The 17,988-nt window shown below is 43.2% G+C and overlaps 1 protein-coding gene across 2 annotated transcripts in view; it reads left to right on the top strand.

The window, feature by feature from the left end:
* MAML2 (mastermind like transcriptional coactivator 2) overlaps positions 1 to 17,988 on the top strand; it is a 350,749-nt gene that overhangs the window by 224,551 nt on the left and 108,210 nt on the right. For both annotated transcript variants that reach the window (XM_037163441.2, XM_037163440.2), the window contains exon 2: positions 11,212 to 12,729. In XM_037163441.2, the coding sequence (XP_037019336.2) occupies positions 11,212 to 12,729 (1,518 nt within the window). The remainder of the gene's footprint in view (positions 1 to 11,211; positions 12,730 to 17,988) is intronic.

Below are 17,988 nucleotides of genomic sequence, written 5' to 3'. Positions count from 1 at the left end.
AGCTTTTGTGTTTTAGGAGTTAAAAAACAAAACACTACAGTTGACCCCTGAACAACTCGGGGGTTTGGTTCTCAAAAATCTGAGTTAAACTTTTGACTTCCCCAAAACTTAACTACTAATAGCTTATTGTTGACTGGAATCCTTACCAATAGCATAAACAGTCAAATACCACATATTTTGTGTGTCAATATATCATATACTGTATTCTTATAATAAAGTCGGCTAGAGAAAATAAAATATTAAGAAAATCATAAGGAAGAAAAAGTATACATTTATAGTACTGGACTGAACCCATTTTGTAAGGTTATGCTATTTCCAAAATGAATCGTCTTTTGGTGCCCACGTCAGCATCATCTTACATGATACAAAAACACTGTAGATATTATATATATTACTACCACTAGATATTAAAATAAAAAGATCATGTGAAACAGAAATCCATATATATTTACAGGTAGAATAGATTCATTCATTGATAACAAAGCAGCAGCAGCAATATGATTGCTTTATGGTAACCTAATGCAGTTGGTACGATTGCTTCATGGTGGTAAGGAAATAAAAAGTTTTAAAATATAATTGAAAAAAAATCCAGGTATAAGTGGGCCACATAGTTCAAACCCATGTTGTTCAAGGTTCAACTGTAATATAGCTGGAGCTTGAGAAAGAGATCCCCTTTGTTGCTATTAGAGAACAGACTGGAGTGGGAAGAGGCAAAATGTAGGGTCAGGTTCACCGAATGTAATACAAGATACTAGGTAGCACACTGTGTTTAAAGCAGAGGAGGCCCATGAAGAATGAGGCATGTGATCTCAGAGACAGGGACCTTTAGTACCTATCTAAGTCAGAGAAGCCACTGAAGATGAAGGTGGATGCTGCATGGAATTATGGGTGGCTCTATTTTACAAAGAAGTTCGCAGCTCTTTAGTACCTGTGTTCAACCCCCAGAATGATTAGTAGACAACCCTGGAATGGAAGTAGGGCACTGTCTCTGCTACCTAGGTTTTCCTGATACTCAGACTGGCCAGCATTTTGGGAAGAGTGCAGTTCCCACCAGCACAAGAAAAGAATAGCAGCCTCTTAAAACACCCATGATTTCCCTGCCTCTGCAATCCCTCTCAGCTCTGCCCCGTGCCCAGCAGCTCCAGATTGGACAGAGCTGCAAAGAAACAGCCTTGCGGTTTGTAAAAGGCGTGTGGTTCAGGGAACCATAGATGCCCCCGAAACTGACTCATCTAATGTCTCCACACCACGGACTGCCCAACAAGTCAAAGCATCCGCAGTCAGTGAGTGCTTCCCTGGGCAAGTGCTGGACTGGGCTTGTGCAGTTCGATGAGATCCGCAAGGTACTACTCTCTCTTCCACTAACTTCTTAGAATCCCATTGAAGTGAAAAACTCACAAACCTTAATCAACTACCCAAAACAATGTAAGACAGAGAGTGCCCAAACCATTAAAGCAGGAAGAAAGAACCTGAGGGAAAGTAGGAGGGGAAGGCCTCACAGAGCAGATGGGCTTGAGGTAGGCCCCTTAGAATGAGAGCTTCCAGACTGGGCCCTCCAGCGAAGCGAGAGAGAGAAGCCACTTGATTAATGAAACATAACACATTGTACATTCTGCTGAGAAGGACATTTAGAGATTTCAAGAGAATTGCCAACATTTTAGACATAGCATTTACTTTGGATTTGCTTCGATATATTCTGGGCAAAAAGTGAGTCATGGTTAAAGTATTTCATGCACAAAGTGCCTGAGTTTTTCGGGCTTTTATAGAATAGTCTGTTCAGTTTGCTGTTAAACAGGGTCCTTCTCTGAAAGATGCCCCCTGTGGGCCCTTGCATTAGACAATTGCAGCTAATAGGATAACTAAGCATCTAGTTAGCAGGTTAATCACGCTGATTACCACTGAATGGATCCAGAATGACTTTGTATAAGGTAGTAAACAGTATGAAAAAATAATTCCACTTGAACTTTTTAATTTAATCTAAACAATCCCCTTTTGCTGGGCAATGGGTTTTGTCTATACTGTCACTCGCAGTATCTCAGACTGTCATTAAACATCTTCATTTGCATATTCGTCAGAAGGGACCGGGATCCGTTTCCCAGGCAGAGTCCTCCCCCCTGTACAATGACAGTCCCACGCACACTTCAGGGCAGCTATTTCGTCAAATCGCTACTTTCTGCTTTGTGTCCAGACAGACTGGCGAATTCCTTTTAGTTTGTTTTTATTAGTTCTAACATTTATTGAGAACTGTGTTTTACAACCAATTTTCCAGTCTCTTTATGTGCTTTAACCACTTGGTCCTTACAACAACCCTATGGCATAGAATAGATAGTCTCACAGATTATATACGTGGTGCTGAATAAATACCGGTATCTGTCAAGGCAATGAGTAAACAAATTCCAGTTTACAAATGAGGAAAAGCCAATACCGTCATCTTCGTTTTGCCTTTGCCTAGCTCCTTCCCGACACATGACAATCAGGATGACAGAGGGAAGTGTCTCACAGGATTAAGTTCAAGTTCTGCCTCTTCTCCTAAAAAGAGCCCTCAGTCATGGAGGGCTTCTCTCAGCTGGGAACATGGCTGGGCTTCCCGATGATCGGTGGTTTTCAACCTTGTTCATCTCATGGGACACAGAGACTAATTACAAAAATTCTGCGGCACACCAAAAATATATGTTTTCCCAATCTGACAAAAAATAGTTGTACTTTTGATTTATTGACACCCATGGCCATTGTTGTATTGGCTGTTGTCATTTTTTTATTTGACAATCTAAAGGAAAAGAGTTCAGTGCCCCTGACTAAATAGTCAGGTATCACATATTTTAAAAATTCTTTCCGCACAGTGGTTGAAAACCACTGCCGTAGATAGTTGTCAACCCCCACTAACAAACCCATTGTGTGGGTGAGTTGGAGTGACTGGCCCAAGGTTACACAGTAAAGGGGGGAAAGCGGCATTTAGATATCAAGCTTATTAGCAGATGAATTCCATGCTTTTCTGAGATCCCACAGCCTCCCATTTACTTTGATAAAATAGGTCGCCTACTTCTCTGGGGCAGAGTTGCAATGGTTGTCTTCCCCCTCCCCTCAGCGAATGGTTTGTTAGTTGATGAGAAGCTTGGAACATTCTCCAGTGGGAAGTGATGGAAGTGTTCAAGCTGAGAAGATGCAGTAATGAAATACTCTTTCTCTGTATGCTAATGATGAGTGTGTTTCCGTGGCAAATTCCAGCCCTTCTAGTCACTTTCAACAAGCCGGCCATTGGAGATATAAGGGGGTGGGGAGTTGATCAAGGACTCTTGAATATGGGAGATCTTGGCATTTGGTGTCTTTAGAAGGACAGTATGTTGATATGTTTTCTCTACAAAGATCCTGAATTTATAATGCTCTTGCTTCCCTATAAAAATTTATCTATACTAAAATTTATTGTCCATCATAAAAAATAGCTATTTTGTTGGCTAAATTAATCACATTTTTCAGAGCCCAAATCTTATAGAACAGATTTTCTAGAGAGATCTAACATGCTTTCCACCAGAACGAAAATGAACCAAAACAAAAAGCCCACACTTACTCTTGAAGGAACACAGTAGAAGTCACAGCAAATCATAGAGGAAAGGGGCCCTGGTGCCGTCAGCTCCAGCACTTCACTCACGTGGGGCCTGGGGTCGAGGTGGGACTCCGTATTGCGTCCCACCTTGGAGTCTCACCCGGAGGCTCCACACCACCTTGAGTCCAACACAGAGTTTCACTCTCCTCTTCGCTTCTTTTAAATCTTCTCCAGAGGACATGCTTATTGATTTCAGAGAAAAAAAGGGGGGAGGGAGAAAAGTGGATCTCTTGCCTCTTGTACGTGCCCCAACTGGGGACTGAACCTGCAACCTAGGCATGTGCCCTGACCGGGAATCAAACCTGCAACCTTCCAGTTTATGGGACGATGCTCCAACTAACTAACTAACTAACTAACAGCTCCACACTGGCCAGAGTACCCCTTCACTTTTGATTCACATGGATGATGATGAGCTTGTCTTGTGCTTCCAATTCTCAGGGCTTCATATTCATCTGATTTCAGGATCAGACAAAAAAGATCACTGACGCAACGCTCCAGTGCAGCCATTAAACTGCTCTTGAATTAAATATAAAAATGTTCCTCACAGCCACAGCCTTTTTCTTACCATTGTCTTACTGCTCAGTAGTCTGAAGGATCCAGCTTCCCGAATACTGAGATCAACCAACAAACGACTGTTTGATCACCTATAAAATGTCCAGAACTATGGTAGGGGCTGAAAGGAACCCAGTCAAGAAGAAGACACAGGGCCCACCCTTAAAGAGATGGAATCTAGTTCAGCAAACCTAATTACTATATGGTCATAAATACAATGCTGGGAAGTTCAGAACTCTACAAGGGCCAAATAAGAAGGGGGAGTTTTTGACATCTTCAGCAAAAGCCTTAAAAACCCATGTAGCTGGTCTGGGGGCAGGAGAGCCAGGGAGGAACTGCTTTCACCTCCCGGTACGGTGATGAGCTGGAATTTTCTGTTCCAGAATCCCAAACATTTTTACTTCAAGAATCAAATTGAGATTATAAATTATTGGGGTGAGAGAGGGGGGCTTGGTTTTATTCTAATGTTACATATTCCCAGCCCTGTTTTTGAACAGCAGTGTGCGAAGTGGCCTGAGGAAAGATGATGGGATCAAGATAGTCCCTTGAGTAGCTGGGCACTGGTCACTTTGGTTCTTGTGTTTAAACCTGGTTGAGAAAGGCAGAAAAATATGCGACCTATGGACTGAATTGTTACCTTTGTGTGGCATATTCCCTGTTTCTGGGGCAAGCCAGGAGACAAAGAATGCATTTATTTTGTGGAAAGGAATAGGGGGCAGGGGATGAAACAGAAACCAGAGGATTGTGCAATAAAGGCGTTTTTAAATCCCTCCAGGAAGTTTATGTTTCAAGTCCTTTGGAAGAATAAAGCACAGCTGTTTAAAAAGAAGGGTTTACCGAGGGACCCCAGCCCCGATTCCACCGTGTGCTGGATTGCCCTTGTCCACGGGCACCGGGGCGCCTCCATCCCTAGCACTTGGAGCAGACAGGCTGCTGTGGCTGGCCCAGGGCCTGTTCCTTGCCTGCAGAGACTGCTGGCCTCAAATAGCACTGAGGTGTTCAAATAGAAGAATCCGAACAGGGACACGCGTGAGAAAAAACAGTTCGCTGGATCTCGGCAAAGGAAAGTACAGTGAGCCCTGTGTAGTAGGCAAACCAGACTAGACTTGCTGTGTTGAAGTCATTCCTCAAAGAAGCCCTTTCCTTGGGTGGCTTGTGAAAGGGTGACATTATAGGCATAATCTCACAAATTAAACGTCAGAATTTGAGGGCTCAGATTTATGGTACCAAATAAAAAAATGCTTCTCCATCCAGCTAGGTAATGGGAAAGTGTAAACGTTGAAATCCTGTGTTCATTTGAAGCCTCTACCTCCTGCCACTAGCTTAATCCTCTGCATATTTTCTCTCATGCCAGGGATGATTTGATAGGGTATGGCTCCGAACTCTCTCTCTGGGTGCTCAGTAAATCTTTTTGACTGACCACATGACCCTTTGTCTCTTCCCTTTCTTATGTTGGCACCTCAAGGGTGATGTCCTCGCTCTCACCATCACACTCCAACCAATGATATCACCATTCTCTCCCTGCCACCCTCCCCTTTGCCCTGCACGTCTTCATTCTAGTATCCTTTTGTCTTGGCTGTGTCCACTGTGTCCAGAATAGTATTGACATGTGGAGAGTTAAAGGCAGAAGGGAAAGCGGGTTGTGTGGTTAGTGACTAAGGACAAGGACTTTGGAGCCTGATGGACTGGGCTTGGCGGCCTGCCTCCCTATCACTCGCCGTGTAGTCCTGCTGTCAGGAGCCACAGTGTTTCCACTTGTAGAGTGAGGGTCAGAGTACTTGAAAAATAACTAAATAAAGTAATAATCTGAAAAAAAAAAGAATACACGTTCAGAAAGCTGTGAGGAGATTAAATGAGACTCTACACAGTCTTTATTTTAAGAGTACCTGTTTTAAAATAAGCATTTAATGCACAGTTGTTAATAAGTGAGAGTCTTCTGTGAGCATTAGGTACTCTGGCTTGTAAGAGTCTGGAAGAAGATGCCCTTCTTCCTTACAAAATTTTAAAATTACATTTTCTAACTGTGTTGGTATAAGTATAAATATTGTATTTATAAGTATAAATATTGTATTACTCTTGTATATGAAAACATTTCTTTGACCTAAACATTTTTTCTCCTATTTTAAAGTAAACTAAAATATTTTTGAAGGCTGCTAAAACTACCATGGGCCCCATGCCGGCAAACTACTCTGGGCTCTGTGCCGACCATGCCTGATGGACAAGTCAGCCCTGATTTTCTCTCTGTCCTTCCAGTGTTATTCAGCGCATTCTGAGTAACAGAATGCACTGGCCCTCGGGGTACACACTGCCCTTACACTTCCCCTTTCCTCCAGATTATCTTTGTTAGCACTGCATTGGGCAGTTCCCAATATCCCTCTAAGTCCTGCCCTCATCCTTTTCAATGCAAACCTACATCTTCATTCCCCATCATTTACCTGATTGAGTCTTATTCCCTTAGAACTACCTTAGGACTATTCTTGGCCTGGTAAGGTGGCACTGAATTTTCTCATAAACTACTTCTCACTAAGGTATTATTGACTATCTCTCTTCCTCCTCTACTCCTCCTAGAATAGTTGCTTTTAGTTACCGAACTCTAAGTGACTCTATGCCATGACTCAAAGCCATGTATCTGATATGAATGTTTAGTTCAGCAAAGGAAGTACTCCAAAGTAAAGTTTGAACTTTGAGAATCATTTACATAGTATCGTTCCAGTCACTGATGCCCACTGCATCTGTGCATTTGTTGCGTCTTGGTGACATGACTTTGATTAGAAGCTTCTGTGAGAAGCTTTCAGTCCAGATCCTTTCTCTCTTCCTCCCTCTTCCTCTCTCACCTCCATCTCTGACACAGACTACCTCCAAAATTCTCTTGATAAACTATCATATCTAATGCAGTTCTAGAGAAATCTCTTTTATTCAGTATTTGTCTTCCACAACATCACTAAGGAGACTTCTGTTCTGCACCTTAAGTCATCCATCCAGCTTTATTTGGTGTTGACTTTACACAACCAAACATTTGCCTAAACAATTCTTATTCCATCAGTACCTGTTATTTTCTGGGTTCAGGTAGGAAAGTGTTCTCAGAGGTAATCCTACTTATAAAGAAGTGAACTGTGGCCCACAGAGGTAGAAGAACTTGTCTAGAATAGCAAAGCAAGTTAATGTCAGAATCAGGACTGGATCCCGGGCCTCCTCAAAACATGGCTGTGGGTACCAGTTACTGCATAGCATAAGCTCCGCAGTGGGGGTACCTGGTTTGATTCCTGGGTTATTGCTTACTATTGATGTGATCTTGAACTGTCACTCAATCTCCAAACCTCAGTTTTCTCATCTGTAAAAAAGGGGAGGGTGTAGGTAAGAAATACAGTCACGTGCTACATATCAATGTTTTGGGGTACAACATACCACACATATGATGGTGTTCTCCTAAGATTATAGTGAGTTATAAACAGATTTTGTGATATGGGAAGAAAAGCGTGGTCTCAGCGACAGTTTTGAATTTACTGCTATCTCTGGGTGGTTTAAGCAGACGAGGAAGCTCAGCGTTCTGTCTACCTGCCCGCTGCCAGGGCTGGAGTTGGTGAGGGAGCAAGAGGAGCGCAGGGGCCTGCTCTCTGCCTTCCCAGTTCAGTTCTCTCCTCTCTCCTTCCCTCTTCCTCTCTCCCTGCCTCCATCTCTGGATCCCACTCCACCCTTTCTCCCTTTTACTATTTCTCATCTCAAGCTCTATCTCTCCAGGTCTCTTTTGCTCTCTGCTCTCCCTTTCTCTTCCCTTCTCTTCCTTTCCTCCCTTTCTTCCTCCCTCCTTCTGACATCTGCTCTCCTTAGCTCCAGTGGTGCTTCCCTCCACAGCCCACTCCTGCCCCTCCCTCTCCACACACTTTATCTGGTATTATATATTTCTTTGTATCTTTCTGTGTTTAGATACACAAATACTTATAACCGTGTCACAGTCTTCTACAGCATTCAGTACAGTAGAATGCTTTAAAGGGACACAGTAAGCTAGACTATCTAGGTTTGTATTAAGTACACTCTATGATGTTTGCACAATGATGAAATCATCTAACACATTTCTCAGAATGTATCCCTGTCGCTAAGCAACAAGTAGTCTCAATCTCATAGAGTTGTGGGAATCAAATGAGATTACTGCTCCGGAGAGATTTGCACAATGCCTAGCACACAGCCCTCAATAAATGATTTTGTTGTTGTTGTTGTTATTATTATTATTATTATTATCAGTACTACTACAACCATTGCTAATTTTGGAGGCATAATCACTGCCTCCCTGTTCTTGGCGGCTGAGAGAAAGTGCTGGTGCTGCTTCCTAGAGTATATACTGCGCTGCCTGGGGAGGGGCCAGAGCAATGGGAGCATCTGGTGGAACAGGTTTTTTGAAAGCAGTGGAAAATAAATCAAAGGTGATAACCCAAACCTGGAAAAAAGAATGCATTCTTTTGTTTGTTCTTTATTAGTTGTGAAAGAACCTTCAAAATGTGACTTACACTGAGATAAATCAGCGTGGCCACCCTTGAGGGAGCATGGCCAGATCTCTTTGTTCTGTGCTCTTTCTGCCCTGTGAGGACAGACCCTGAATGCGGTGATGGCTGACGGTGTTCTGTGAAGATGTCGCTCACATCAGTGAGTAGACAGGCTTAGGAGCCCAGAAACACAGAGAGACTCAGAAGAGTCTCTCTGAGTGGGAAGCTGCACACTCAGGTACAAGTCATACCCTATCCCGTGCCGCAAATTGCTCATGACCAAACGTGAAGTCACATGGGACTTAGTTGAGAGCCTTGGTTGAAAATAACAGAAGTCCAACTCACAGTACCTTAAGCAAAAAGGAGAATTTACTCTAAAGATTACAGAGTATTATATCAAGGAAGATAAGGAGAAATGCAGAGCTGACCTGGGAATCAGGCCCTCAAATGCAATCAAAACTTGTGTCTCTCCTCCATGAGTCATTCTTCTCTCTTTCTGCAGACTTACTTTCTGGCTCTGTTTGACATATGACACAACAGCTCACACTTTAAATCACTATGCAGCCACCCAAAGAGAACCTGGTTTCCTTTTCTCCAGCTCCAGAATTACCATGGAAGGAACTGATTGGATAAAGGAGCTTGGGTTGGGCTCTCTGATGACCAGTTAGCAATGGTAAAAGCCAAAAAGCGGTTATAGCCCCATGGCACATCACCACAACTGTATACCACCTGTGATTGGGCAAAATCACAGATAATGTACTCTTGAAAGAGACCGTATGACCAGAAACATATTGCTCACATTTGGCTCCGTGCTGCATCCTGGCCACCCCCAGATTCCTCACCATTTTACCAGAGACCCAGGATGTCTCTGTACTCACTTCTGCCCCTTCTCGCTGAGCAAACCCTAGCCCCAAACAAGCCCATTGCAGCATAATGTAGTGGAAGCGACACAGGCTCGAGACCTACGCAGACCTTACCTTAAAGCCCAGGCTGAACACCTTCTAACTGCGTGACACTGGGGAAGTTAAGTGGCCACTCTGAGCCCTGGGGTCCTTGTCTGTAAAATAATACACACCTGATGGGGCTGTTATAAAGAGGAGGGAAAGTAACCATATTTAAAATACGTGGTGTGTAATGACCACTCAGTTACATTTTCTTGACGAGATTATTTAGAGATCTTTAGGAGGGTGGTGGAGTGGTAGTAAGTGAAAATAAAGGAAAAGAGAAATGATAGGACTTTCTATCTGGGAGGTATCCTTTTGCCTCAGGTATTTTACAGTTATCCTGAGCAAACATTAAATATTTAAGTAGGCCAGCTGGACTGGAGAATCCACACATTGCTCCATGTTGTCTCTCACTTTAGAGGCAAATCAACAAGGATCTCAAAATCAATGATGAATGTTTATGTTTCTTTTTTCATTTATTGGTGTGACCGTGTGGTCGCTGTAACTTAAATTTTCCTCTAGAATTTCTGAAGTTTATATCATACAATGTAATGACTGAGTTAGTGAATGAAATACTTTAACATTCCATTGTTACTGTTGTTATTTAGAGAAACCTTCCCCTTTGAGCATATAGTGAACCATAATTTTTATTTAAACTATAGTTTATTGAGTTCTTACTATAGCAAGCACCGGACTGAACTTTTGCGTGCATTCTCTCATTTCTTCCTATGAGTTAAGTGCTACTGTCTCCATATCCTGGATAAGAAACTGAGACTCAGCTATGTCAAGTGCCGTGGTCACTTAGCACTTAGTGACAAAATTGGAATTTACTCAGCTTCCTCAGCTCCCAAAGCCTGCATCTTTAAAACTGTACAGTACTGCCTCTCTACACCTCGGCTGTGGTTACCGGATTCAGAGACAGGCAACCAAAGAAATAAATCCCCAGGAAAATCTGTGCTCACAGTGTCTCATTCGATAAATAGTAAAACCTCAGTTTCTATGCGCACACACAGAGTTGCTGCTTAGGCCTGAAAACAAAGCCACAGAATTACAGGAGGAAAAATAGATGAATACCAGATAGCATATCTCTGTGGACACAACAATAATTCTAAGTATTTACTGAGAGGGTAATAGTAATGAAAGGGTTGAGTCTGTGAAGAAAAAAAACAGCTGGAACTTGTGTCCCAGCTTTGCACTGTTCAGTGTTTTCCCTCTGGGTCAATGCTGACCTTCCGCCTGTCTTCTGTAGCTGTGCGGGGTTGTGTGTGTGTGCATGAGGGGTATTTTGGCCTGAGACTGAAAGCAGCGACAACACCTTGGTGATTAAGTGTAGGTGTTATCAGTAACTCATGATGATATATGAAGGATTCTTCTCCGTTGGCCTGTGGGTAACCGTGGGAGCTGCAGTGATCTCTAGTCACTAATTGATCTGCTCCTTCAGACACATTTTATTTTTTTCTGTTTGGGCCACCGTGAGTTCCCTTATATTTCTGACTCTTCTTCATTTGTGCTTTTTAAAAAAAAATTCATCTCGTTTGTAAATGGAAGAAACATTTTAATATACCAGTTTTGGTTAGAAGCACCTCTGGATTAATATCTCTTTTTTTTTTTTTTTTACCTTCCCTCTGTTTTTCAGCTCCAGGGTTCCTTGAAAAGAAAACAGATAGTTAACCTGTCTCCTGTCAACAGCAAGAGGCCCAATGGCTTTGTCGACAGCTCATTCCTTGATATCAAAAGAATCCGTGTTGGGGAGAACCTCTCCGCAGGACAAGGGGGCCTCCAAGTAAATAACGGACAAAGTCAGATTATGTCAGCGACCTTGCCCATGAGCCAAGCAACCCTGAGAAAGACTAACAACCTGCCTCCCCACACACACTCTCCCGGCAATGGCATGTTTAACATGGGCTTAAAAGAAGTGAAGAAGGAGCCAGGAGAGACTCTGTCTTGCAGTAAGCACATGGATAACCAAATGACCCAGGAGAATATTTTCCCTAACAGGTACGGAGATGACTCTGGAGAGCAACTGATGGATCCTGAACTGCAAGAACTGTTCAATGAACTGACCAACATATCTGTGCCTCCTATGAGTGACCTTGAGCTGGAGAACATGATCAATGCTACCATAAAGCAGGATGATCCATTTAGCATTGACCTGGGTCAGCAAAGCCAGAGGAGCACTCCCAGGCCCTCCTTGCCTATGGAGAAGACAGTGATCAAAAGTGAATACTCCCCTGGTCTGACCCAGGGTCCGTCGGGCTCTCCTCAGTTGAGGCCACCATCAACTGGCCCTGCATTCTCCATGGCCAGCTCGGCTCTGTCCACTTCATCCCCAGTTCCTGCTGTCCCTCAGAGCCAGGCTCAGCCTCAGACAGCCTCCGGAGCAAGCCGGGCCCTGCCAAGCTGGCAGGAAGTATCCCACGCCCAACAGCTCAAACAGATAGCTGCCAACCGTCAGCAGCATGCCCGGATGCAGCAGCACCAGCCTACTAACTGGTCAGCCTTGCCCTCTCCTGCTGGACCATCTCCAGGTCCATTTGGGCAGGAGAAAATCCCCAGCCCTTCTTTTGGTCAGCAGCCATTCAGCCCACAGAGCTCCCCCATGCCTGGGGTAGCCAGCGGCAGCAGCCAGCCGAAAGTCATGGCTAACTACATGTATAAGGCCAGCCCCTCGGCCCAGGGAGGGCACCTGGATGCACTCATGCAGCAGAAGCCTCAGGATCTCAGTCGAAGTTTTATTAACAGCTCGCATACAGCCATGGAGGCCCGTCTTGGCAACACCAAGCCTTTGTTCCATTTTAACTCAGATCAAGCAAACCAACAGATGCCTTCTGTTTTGCCTTCTCAGAACAAGCCTTCTCTCCTACACTACACTCAGCAACAGCAGCAGCAGCCACAGAGCTCTATTTCAGCTCAGCAGCAACAGCAGCAGCAGCAGCAGCAGCAGCAACGGCAACAACAGCAGCAGCAGCAACAGCAGCAGCAGCAGCAGCAGCAACAGCAGCAGCAGCAGCCACCACCGCCGCCCACCCAACCTCTGTCAAACCAGCCTTTGCTAAGGTCACCCTTGCCACTTCAGCAAAAGATCCTGCTTCAGAAAATGCAGAATCAGCCCGTCACAGGACTGGGATACCAAGTCTCCCAACAACACAGACAGGTAAGGGCTCTACTACTCCAAACACAGAGGGCACAGTGACCATCAATCTTGGTCATTATGCTTTGGTTACTATTATGTTTGTGTTGGCACAGGATCAAGACCTCAAAGAGAGTAGTCGTTCTGATGCAACCATGTTAAGGCCTCATGGAGGCATGAGCAACTATTTCTTTCTAGGGCGTTAGTGTCATTGGAATCTGTAGGGGTCGAGGGATCTTGAATATTAAGAATGTTTCATGATTGCCCTGGCTGATGTGGCTTAGTTGGTTGGAGCGTCGTCCTGTAACTAAAAGTTCGTGGGTTCGATTCCTGGTCAGGGCACATGTCTAGGTTGCTCATTCAATTCTTGGTCCAGGTGCACACAGGAGGCACCCAGTCAATATTTCCCTCTCTCCCTTCATCTGTCCCTCCCCCTCTCTCTGGAAGCAATGAAAAAAATGTCCTTGGATGAGCAATAAAAAAATTAAAAGTTTCATGATCATTGATGCCATCACTGGCAGATCCAGTTGCCAGTCAGATTCTGACGTGTGCAGTGTCTATGCATCGAGTCGGGAAACTGGTTGTTAAGTCAACAAGCACTGAGCACCTGCCATGTGCAAGATATTGGGATTATGCTGAGTGTTGCTATAAGGCCACACATGATACTGAGAGTATTTAATAACCAGTTTACACTTATACCAACCAATTAAAATGTCTAAATACCACTCGGGCTGGTGTGGCTCAGTGAATTGAGCACAGGCCTGTAAACCAGAAGGTCACTAGTTCGATTACCAGTCAGGGCACATGCCTGGGTTATGGGCCAGATCCCCATTAGGGGGCGTGTGAGAGGCAACCACACATTGATGTTTCTCTCCCCTTCTTTCTCCTTCCCTTCCCCTCTCTCTAAAAATAAATGAATAAAATCTTTTTAAAAATGTCCAAATGCCCTCCCTGTCATAATACATCCTTCTACCACTCCATATGTTGGTACTTATGATCACCCTTAAATGAGACATGATTCTTGTCTGCAAGTGCAACCTAGAGAGGGAGACAGGCTTTAAAAACAATCATTTTATGAGTAGAAAGGGTAAGGATATGGGAGCACCACAGAGATTGGGTGTATTACCAAGCAAATGGAAATCAGGGAAGGCTTCGTAGAAATCAGAGAAAGTAATGCCAGTATCAAAATGTTAAAGAATGAAATTGTCGTGACTACAAACAACAACAACAAAAATCTGTGGTTACTTTTTATCCTGCCCGAAACGTATGAAGAAATAGCTCTGGCCTCCAGAGCAGATACTAGTGAGTACACGCTAGTTCTTAGGGAACTTGAAAGAGGAAACTCTTCCTGGAACAAAGGGCAGGAGGGAGGCTGAATGCTGCTTTGTGCTTGTAGTTTGACAGGTCCACGTTAGTTGCAAGCACAAAGACAGCACATTACATGTCAAAACAGTATGTCAGGACAGTATGAGGGTGCACAGCCTCATTTCAACCCCATTCCTAGAGTAGTTTTCATGGTCACAGCCCAAAAAAGAATGCCACAGCACCACAGACTGTGGCCAAGCTAACCTTTACCCTAGATGTGAGAAAATTACACTCAACTAGGATTCAAGAGCTGTGTACCAAGTTAAAGCTTTCAGCTCTTATTCACTACAATGTGTTTTTTTTTATTGTAAATTATGAAGAATGGACTTTGAGCAGAGTCATGTGTATATTCTACAGCATGGTTCCATTTTTAACATGGGTAGTTTGGGGATCATTTATAAATAAATGGTAATGTGGGACTACCCTCCAAGTTACCTGTAGCCATTTTGATTTGGGTAAGTTTATGTTCAAATTCTTACTGACATCCACTAGGTATGTGACTACAAGCAAGTTATTGAACTTCTCTAAGCCCCAGTTTCCTAACCTTTAAATTTTGTTAGGAATTTTTTTCTTGAAAAACTAGGATTTTGTGAGAATGAAATAATCCAATTCTCAGCTAAGAGTCTAGAATAAAGCTGGCTATTACTATGATTGTCATGGAAATAGCTGTATATGATACCATGATATTTTTAACTAGTATTAGCATTATTTACAAAAGGCAATGGAGTAAGTCTCGAATTCTAACATAAATCATTTTAGAGGAATAAAAAAGAACTATTACTGATTTCTCTACTGTCTAGCAATATAGTGAGTGGGGAGTGATTTACCACCCCTGGGCCCAGACTTTGGACCATAAAAATAGAAATAATAAATAATCAGATATTAACAAGAATTAGCCACTCTATAACTGGCATGACTCTGTCCCCCTTACTCGGGGTATCTCCCTTCACCCATATGAGGGAAATACTATCATTCTTGTCTTATAGGTGAGGCAGTTGAGGTACAGACAGGCTAAATAACTTTCCCAAAACCACACACATAATAAGTAGCTGAGCCAGGATAGTGGTGGTCTACTTTGACGGTTGTGCATTCCGCCACTAGGCTATACAGCTAACGGGTAGGATTTGTTCGGAAATGAATGACCACCTATAGATCATTGTGGAATTCTCAAATGAAATATTTCTTTTAATATTGGACCATATTTTACATAATACACATACTAGATTAAGTCCTTTTGGGATAGAGAAAGTCTTAAAACCTTAACCTTCAGAGCTGTTAAAAGAATTAAAAATATCTGTGTAACTATTGACCTTCCTGAGAGTAAACATTATGGAGCTCACCAAAATAAACAACTTACAACAGAAAATATATCTTTTTGGTACCTCATCAGCCTTCTTGGGAGCCTTCCTGCCACTTCCAGCATCTGTCCTATTTCCAGCTCCACTGATAATATAAACTGGATAACATACTGCTGGCCTTTAACTCTCCACCTGAGCTTCTAGGACCCAACCAAGCATATCAGTGGATACTAAAGGCAAAAATCAAGAAACATCTTCCAGTCCCTTAGATAATGTTTACTTTTCCCAGTGCGTATGACCAATATAATGCCAAGATAATTTTCACTTTCTCAAAAAGGCCCTTTAAAAAGTATTAGAAATGGTGGTGGTTTTTTAAGCTAAAGGCATTTTTCTTACCTTTAAAAATTATATTTTACTGATTATGCTGTTACAGTTGTCCCAAATTTTCCCCCTTTTCCCCCATCACCCCTCACTCCTACATGCAATCCCCACCTCTTTGTTCATGTCATTGGGTCATGGTATAAGTTCCTGGGCTACTCCATTTCCTGTACTGTATTTTACATTCCCAGGGCTATTCTGTGACTACCAGTTTGTACTTCTTAATCCTCTCACCTCTTCACCCATTTCCCCAAGCCCCACTCCCATCTGGCAACCATCAGAACACTCTGCATATCCATGATTCTCTCTCTGTACTTTTTGTTTTCTGGGTTGGTTTTTCAGATTCAATTGTTGATAGATATGTACTTATTGCCATCTCCTGTTTCTAGTTTTGACCTCCTCCTTTTCCTTAAATAACTTCTGATAACATTTTATATAATAATGGTTCAGTGATGATGAACTCCTTTAGGTTTTTCTTGTCTTGGAAGCACTTTATCTGCCCTTCCATTCTAAATGATAGCTTTGCTGGGTAGAACAATCTTGGTTGTAGGTCCCTGCTTTTCTTGACTCTGAATATTTCTTGCTAATCCCTTCTATCCTGCAAAGTTTCTTTTGAGAAATCAGCTGACAGTCTTGTGGGAACTCCTTTGTAGGTAACTAACTTCTTTTATCTTGCTGCTTTTAAGATTCTCTTTATATTTAACCTTTGACATTTTAATTATGATGTGTTTTGGATTTGGCCTCTTTGCATCAATCTTGTTTGGGACTCTGTGCTTCCTGGACTTGCACATCTATTTCCTTCACCAAATTAAGAAAGATTTCTTTCACTATTTTTTCAAATTTCTAATTTCTTGCTCTTTCTCTCTCCTTCTGGCATACCTATGATGCAAATGTTGGTATACTTGATAGTTGTTCCTTACACTATGCTCTTTTTTTTAATCCTTTTTCCTTCTTGTTACTCCGATTGGTTGTTTTTTTATTCCTTATGTTCCATATCCTTGCTTTCATTCTTGGCTTCATCCATTCTACTGCTGATTCCCTGTAAATTGTTCCTTATTTCTATTAGTATATCCTTCATTTCTGCCTGTGTCTTTTTTATGCTATTTATTTTCCTCACTAAGTTTCTTAAGCATCCTTATAACCAGTGTTTTGAATTGTGCACCTGATAAATTGCTCATCTCCATTTTGTTTAGTTCTTTTTCTGGAGTTTTGATCTGTTATTTCATTTGGGCTATGTTTCTTTGTCTCCTCATTTTGGCAGCCTCCCTGTATTTGTTTCTATGTATTAGGTAGAGCTTCTATGACTCCCTGTCTTGCTAGTGTGGCCTAATATAGTAGGGTCCAGTAGCACAGCCTAACCTATTACCCAAGCTGGGTACAACCTTTGTGTGGGCTGAGTACACTTTCCTCTTGAGGTTGAGCCTTCATTGCTGTTGACAGGTCAATGAGAGTGATTTTCCAGGCCAGTCAGCTGCCAGGACTGGCTGCAACCACTGACCACCAAACTCTACCCTCCGTGGAGGATCAGCTGTGTAGCAGCAGGGTGGTAGTACTCCAATATGGTCTGTAGCTATCCACTGGGTGCACGGCCTCTGGGATTTCCTGGGTGGTGCAGGACAGGATCAGCCACTACCTGTGTTCTACCCAGGGCCATCCAGCAGGAACTACAAAGCAATCTGTACATGGCTGCTACTTGTGCTGGGCTTGGAGGTTCCCAGTTTAGACTTCGAGGTTCCCAGGTGAAGCCAAACTGTGATCCAAAGCTAGCTGCTGCTTGTGCCAGGCCTGAGGCCACTTAGCCAGAGGTATGGTTGCTAGGGCCTTGCTGAGGCTGGTTGTCACTTGTTTGAGAGGATGTAGGAAGATTGCAGCCTGAGCTGAGAACAGCCATTCACATGGAAAAGCCACTGCTTATAGCTTGAGAGGGCTGTGACTTGGGAGGGGCATTCCCCAAGGGCAGAGCAAACCATGTAGCCAGGTTGATGGAGTCTCAGGTGTGGCTGACTCTGTAGCTCTGTTGAGGGGGAGGGTTCAGAACAGGAACAGTGACCTCTGCCAGCACTTCTGTTTGGGAGAAAGCTGTCCCCCTGCTCTCACCCTCATCCCAGACACTGTTTTTTTCCTGTATGCCACTGGTGCACTTTCAAGCCACTGCCCCGGTGTTTGAGCTCAGGGCAATTAAGTCTGAGTAAGTCTGTGTGCTGGCCATATAAGAGGAGCTATTTGGAACTCCAGTAGTTCC

Source organism: Artibeus jamaicensis, unplaced genomic scaffold (genome assembly GCF_021234435.1).
Source record: "Artibeus jamaicensis isolate MK-2021 breed Jamaican fruit bat unplaced genomic scaffold, CSHL_Jam_final contig_585, whole genome shotgun sequence".
NCBI lineage: Eukaryota > Metazoa > Chordata > Mammalia > Chiroptera > Phyllostomidae > Artibeus > Artibeus jamaicensis.
This window is presented reverse-complemented; position numbering and strand designations above follow the sequence as displayed.